We start from the raw sequence: 6942 nt of genomic DNA, 5'->3' as shown, positions 1-6942 counted from the left end.
ACTACGGTACGGGTAGTTTAACTTTACCTCCTTATTTAATTTACTTACTACTACTACTAATTAAATTAATAACGTACGACTACGCGACTACTCTCTCTCTCTCTCTCTCTCTCCTCCTCTCTCTCTCTCTCTCTCTCTCGATTTTCTCTTTCTCTCGATCATATCGATATTAATGGATCCATCGATTCTGCGAAGGTTGCAAATTATAATTCAATTGTAATAATGTACGAGAAAATTAGCAATATTGACTAATTGCACTTATGATGTGCAGCTGCAAATTATTAGATGCGTACGATAGGTACACTTCGCTAAAATATCTGCGGTAGATATATTTCGGTCAAATGTCAGATCTAAATAATACTTCAAAATAATAATATAACAAGTATATAATGTATACAGAGTGAAATAACGCCCACTAATCATATAGTGCTATTTCTAATAAAAAAACTGAGTCGAAAAGTCTTCTACCATTTTGCAATTTTTGCGATATTCTTTTTAATCATCCAATGAATAAAATCGATTCCAGAAAGAGTCTTCCAGAAAATCGTACAAAACAACATTAATATATCTTTAAGGGTTCTTCTTTAAAAAAACATATTCAAAATATTTTACAAAGAACACAGAAAGATATCTTAAAATTGTCTTATACATCAATTTATCCATTTATTCGGCAATTTTTTAGAAATTAATATCTTGTTAACTATTGTGAAAATAATGGTAGAGGACTTTTCGATTCAGTTTTTTATTAGGAATAGCACTGTATGATAATTGGGCGTTATTTCAGATACACCATGTATCGCACCTTAATATTAATCGGCAAACACAAGGTGTAATCGAACATATAAGTACACAAAGAAAACGATTTTGCTGAAATATCAAAAAATTTAGATATGGATTTGAAAATAATTTTGTTAGATTATCAAAATTTTTCGGTAGAACAAATTACTTAAAAAATATGCAAAAAAGATATTACAAAATTCACAAATAATTTTTGTTAAATATTTTTACTTTTGTTACATTTTTATTTACAAAGATATTTTATAGTTTATGTATTAGATACACAAAATTAAAAAAATTTTTGAAAAAAATTTTTAAAACATTAAAATAATGTGAAAATAGTTTATAAAAATTTCCTTGCAAAGTTGATTATATAAATCGAAATTAATAATGGATAACAAAACAAGCAATAATGTAAATTTGCAACTGGTTTCTTAAAAAAAAATTTTTTAGTGATACATGATAAATTGAGTTTAACCTGCACTATAAACGTTCAAACGATATTTTGTTCTATATTTTTATTGCATATTTCGTTATTTTTATTTGATATTCCATTCCTGAAAAAAAAGAGAGATTTTCAAATAAATCTGACATATTGGTAGAAGAAAAATATAAGCGAGGCAAACGAGTATCTCTCGTACAAGTCTTCTCTCGAAAGCATTCCCGTTTCGTGATAAACCGAGATCGTATATTGACCTTTTACGGTTTATATCCTACGTGGACAATGGCCATAGTTTAAAGTGCATTATGCAATATGTTGAAACATAACAGACAAAGTTTCCGTCCGTATTCCACGTATGAGCCGCGTATTATCGGTTGAATAATTCAGTCCATTTCAATGTTTCACGGTGACATAAAAGGACGTAGTTATGGAAATGAGCGCGTTGAAATTTCATGGGAATCCGATTATTGCCTCGAATTCGACTGGATACGTGTCGTTACTTTACAGGCGACGCTAAAAAATATTATGCAACGTTTCGCATATATTGCGTACTTTTGAGATTCCATCCGACGGAATTTTCATCGCGGCTTTTTAATTTAGCCAATTAAGTGACACTAGGAAATTTTTAGCCAGAAATTCATGAAAAATTTGTCGTACAATTTTATATCACCACCTACGTTTACTCGTCTGTATAAACTTCGTTTCTCCTCGTTTCTTTTTCATTCATTTGCAAGATAATTTTAAAATTTTGACTGTTATAATTTTACATTTTCTTAAAAAAAAGAAAATCTGTAAGAATGAAAGTAAATTTTATATCTATTCGACAAAATTATTCTAATGTTTCTCTCTTTTCTCGATGAATGTATAAATATCCAGTTCAATTTCCTATTGAAATAAATTTCGCGCATCATAAGTTGTCATTTGTTTCCTAAATATTTTTTTATAAGAAAATATACATATAAGAAGTTGCCGTGGACGAGAGTGGAAGTTAAACGCCATAAATCATTCCTGACACATTTATGCCAGTCGCGTGCGACGGGTTTGCCACATTACACTCAACTTCCCAACTTATATAAATTTCATACCGACCAAACCGCGTTTCGGAGTTTTCGCTGAGAAAGTGCCGAGTAATAACGCGAGAGACATTTCTGGGTTAGAAATACTTTTAATGGTGACTTCTTCTAAAATCTTTTATTCTCCTATTGTTAACAAATTTTATATAAACAATCATATTTTCTCATGTAATGTTCAAGACTATCGGAATTAGAATTGTCAATTGTCTAGCAAATTAAAACTTCATTAATTGGATATTAAAGTCATCGAGTTTTACTTTGATGCTGTTTGATACAATTTTGTTATCTTACATACGGTTGCTTCGTTCGCATATAATTTATAGAAACAATTTGCGATAGAAATCAAGTGCGATTTCCACAAATTTATTGAACATCATATTGGACGATGAAATGAAATTATTTCTAGGAATAGGCTAGTAGAATTAAATTTGTTCGCCACGTTAATCTTGCGAAATTCTCGATTTTCAATTTAATTCAGTAGATAGTGAAAATATTTAAAATTAATTGCAAATTTCAAAGGATTATATATGATTAACAATATGATTAACAAATATGGATTTCGTGTGATACTTGCAAATTTGAATGTTTACGTTTCTCTTTAGAGGTTTGAATGGAAATTAAAATCATCGCGGAAACACTTTTGGAATCTTGCACTGTGATCAAAGAAACGAGATGCGTAGCAAACTGCTGATGTTTTATGTATACATAGACTTTAGTTGACACGCTGATATCGCAGACGCTGATTTCGCCATAAATATTTAATGAGCAGTCCGTAACGAAGCTTCTCGTTGTCGGATAGAAAATTTGCTTTTTCTGGACGCGCCAATTAAGAAACATAAATAATGGAGAGCCACATGGGAATTTACTTACGGACGAATTTGTAACTTTTCCATCATTTACCGACTCCTGTGAGGCCCAACAATATGTACTAATCAATTATTCAGATTTTTCTCTCAGACGACCATCATAATAATTCACTTTGACTGCGAAGTGGATGAAAATTTTACAAATCATTCGCATTAATTGTCAGTTACTATAATTTCAATTATATAGTTGATTATCAGCACAATAAATATGAAAAAACATAATAATTGATGCAGAAATTAATCCTAAATTACGACGTTGCAAACGTACAAAATTATAAAATGTTGACATCTTTCATAAGATTACATCTATTAAATAAATAAATCGATATAACACGTTTCATCAAACGTAATAATTAATTTGCATTCCGTTTCAATTGACACTCGTAACGTTCCAGGGCACATTGATCATGAATAGCTATTAATTTCATATTATTACTTCTCTACGTAGTTTCAACATAATTAAATACGGTTACATGGTGGACGCCGTCGTCAAGAAAGTTAATTTAAAAAATAATTCTCGCCTTTGCAGTAAACACAGGAAACCCCATTTCACTTTATCAAAGGTAAATCAATTTGCATTTAAATTAAACTTTTCTCAGGAGCTGATGTTCAAATACAAACGACGGATGAAGCGACAGAAGGCTACTTGATAATGGAAATCGCTTCTTATAAGGTGCGAATCGTGTAAATACTCTACCACCGCTTCGTTCCGAGCTTTGCTTCTTCTCTAAGTTATCGAAATCAGCCTGATTTACGATACTTGAAGAGCGAGAAACTTTTGCAAAGATACGGAGATTCGAGGGCGCGAATTCAATCTTTTGAATATCACTGTCTAATGGTATTTAAGAGTAAAATTCGATATATGAACGTTATTTATTCAAGTAATTCAAATAACAACGACTTGAGGTAGTAAGAAGCACTTAGCTCAGGACGTGTTCCTATTTCGTAATGTCGTTGGAATTCTATCTACTTTTCTGCTGTCCGTCCTTGTCTTCAATTCTCGATAATGTTACGCGCTTTTATGTACATATAAAATTCGCATGTATATATAAAAGTGACATTAAATCGACTTTACGCACTCACTATTCCTTTAAGACATAATTATTCTCTATAAAAGAGAAATCGACAAAATCTTTCTCTTAGAATAAAGATAGATACGTATCAACTCGAACGTTTTAAAAAAATCTTATATTTCCAGAAACAAAAGAGAAAAATTGTTTACACAAATATTTATATGCAGGAAAATAAATGAAAATGATCTTCACGGATCTTCTCGGTGCAAATAGATCATATATTTAAAGTTAGTCTGTTTATGATGTTACTTGAAACATTAAAGTGCCATAATAAATACTTTGATGTTTCGAATTTGATATATAAAGTAGAAAATTCTCCTGATGAGATATTTTATAATGCAAAGAGTAATTAATGATAATTTGGGGCGGTTTGCTCGAGAAGAGAACTTATTGCTTTTAACTTAACAAAGTGGCAATACAAAAACCGTTCACTGATGGAAATTAAGCGATGAAAGTACTCACTGCATATGTAGAGTTGCGACCGGCTTGTCCGAGAAGAGAACGACTGGTCGGTCGAAGCGTTGGTTCCGACCACAAACGCGAGCACTGCCCTCGAGTTGAAGCCAGCCGCCCTCGCACCTATAACAAAAAGATGAGACCTCTCAGTAGCTGTCTATTAGCTCTGAACGTACAAACTGATATTCTCTTTCCTGCCATTCGTTAATTAATTTCGACAATTTTCGAACCGACTACCTCATCACACTTTACGAGTTTTTAACTCGCTCCAAGTAGTGGAATTTTTCTCGCTAAGCGTTGCAACGAGTTGAATTTTGTCTCGCAAAGTTTTTTTTTTTTTAGGAAAGATGCATATTTTACTGTGAAATCGCGGGTAAGAATTTTTCACTGCTATCCCTGAGTCCGGAATATTCAAATTGCTTCCGAGGGCATCGCCTTCGTTAGGGTAACATTTGTTTTTATTCGCATATTCATTCGTGGACTTTGCATTTATTTACAATTACGTATTAAAATTTTGTTTTGTTAATCTCGGAAAAAAGCATAATTCTCAGTCTCTTGCGGCAAGAAAGGGAAAGCCTTTCATTTTGACATCGTTTACTTTACGAAGTGGCATCTACATTCAACTTCGGTTTACGTGCCGCGAATTTAATTTTATTCTCCTATAGTTAAGATTTGTACTTGCTATTCCGGATTGAATTTGGTAGGAATCGTATTTTGAATCCAATATGTGTGCGAAGTTTAATGTTAACTAAGTTTCGCCTACAGTACGAGTTTCACTTTGCTTAAATTAGATTTGTAAAGTAAAATTGAATTTAGGTTCCGTCCGAGAAAATGTCGATGTTAATTTTAACGGCGAGTTTGCGAAGATAGAGGAGATCAGAGAAGAAAAGGCATTGTAAAGAATATGTCCACTTTTATTTAAGTAGAATTGTCACTCAATGTCTTAATTAAGGAATACTTTAAATGGAGACAAAAAGTTAAACAGAGTCAGTAGCAAGCTTACATTATTTGTTATCATTTTGATTAGTTTGCTGTTTGATGAGAAGTTAGTCGTGTAATTTCTAAAGGCTTCTCTATAAGTCGCAATTATAAAATGTAGTTTGCAAACACGATAATTAATTAGAAGCGTCAATGAATACTTTGGTATTGACCTCTTCTGATTGGATCTCGACTGCTGCGTTTGCGAATTACGTTGTATGATTGCAACTTATGTTAAGAAGTCTTTAGAAATTACAACAAGTAACTTCCCACACAGAGAGAATTTTCTCTTAAAATTTACTCTAAAATTTCTTTGAAAATCATGGAAATTATGAGACAACATGACAATTTTGAAGAATTTTACATAATTCTCTTTTCTTCTTTACGATTAAAATCGCTACACATCATTAACATAAAATAAATATTAAAACTTTATTTAATACAAAAATTTTATATTAATTTTCTTCTTTATACTAAGATTCCTTTATTTATAAATGCTTTATAATATTCACAAAGATCAAAAGTAATATAATTACACTGAGAAAAATTTATGGTTAAAAATGAACGAATCAGAAGATTCTAATCATATCAAACAGAATTCTAGTTATTTGAAGTAAAATTATAATAGCCAATGCAATTTACAAACTTTTTTGTAAGAATATATATACACATTTATATTAATTCTTGTAAAGCCTTTAGAAAAACTAATGGGTAATAAATTATATATTTTTAATATCAATACATAAATTGTTATTAAATGTACAAATACGTATTTTTTATCACATTTTTTTTATTTAATTCACAAAGTTGTTGCGTGAATTATGCTGCTAATTGTCTTTATCAAGGACGGGGCACTCCCGATAATAACATTTCGTAGGGTAGATGCGCGATCCTATGTGACCAGGAGAAAACGATTGCCAGCGAGGGTCGCACTGAAATTACTTCTTCGATTACGGGGGACTTCAAAGGATTCGTTTTCCCGAGGCGTCGGCTAGGATTGTCAGGATAGGGATGAAATGAGAGAACCCAGGGATGGATGAACGGGATGGAATCGGATGGTTACGCAATGCGTGACGCAATACGCAACGAGAAAATCAATCAATGATTCAATCAGACTTGCCGTCTCGGCTCACTTTCGTAAGAGGGAAACCGGGCGAAACGCGCTATGTTACGCTTAGTTAATTGTTACTTATCGAGATTTCAAAGAATTTGCGGCGGTGATGAAGGATATCCTCCACCAGGGAGGTACATAGAATATATATATTCGAACCCTGTAT

General features: G+C 32.0%; 1 protein-coding gene across 1 annotated transcript in view; it reads right to left on the bottom strand.

Moving 5' to 3' along the window:
- LOC105623123 overlaps positions 1-6942 on the bottom strand; it is a 242308-nt gene that overhangs the window by 132017 nt on the left and 103349 nt on the right. The window contains exon 4 of the mRNA XM_012204521.1: positions 4694-4810. Coding sequence (XP_012059911.1) covers positions 4694-4810 — 117 coding nt within the window. The remainder of the gene's footprint in view (positions 1-4693; positions 4811-6942) is intronic.

Source organism: Atta cephalotes (assembly GCF_000143395.1).
Source record: "Atta cephalotes unplaced genomic scaffold scaffold00053, whole genome shotgun sequence".
Lineage (NCBI taxonomy): Eukaryota > Metazoa > Arthropoda > Insecta > Hymenoptera > Formicidae > Atta > Atta cephalotes.
This window is presented reverse-complemented; position numbering and strand designations above follow the sequence as displayed.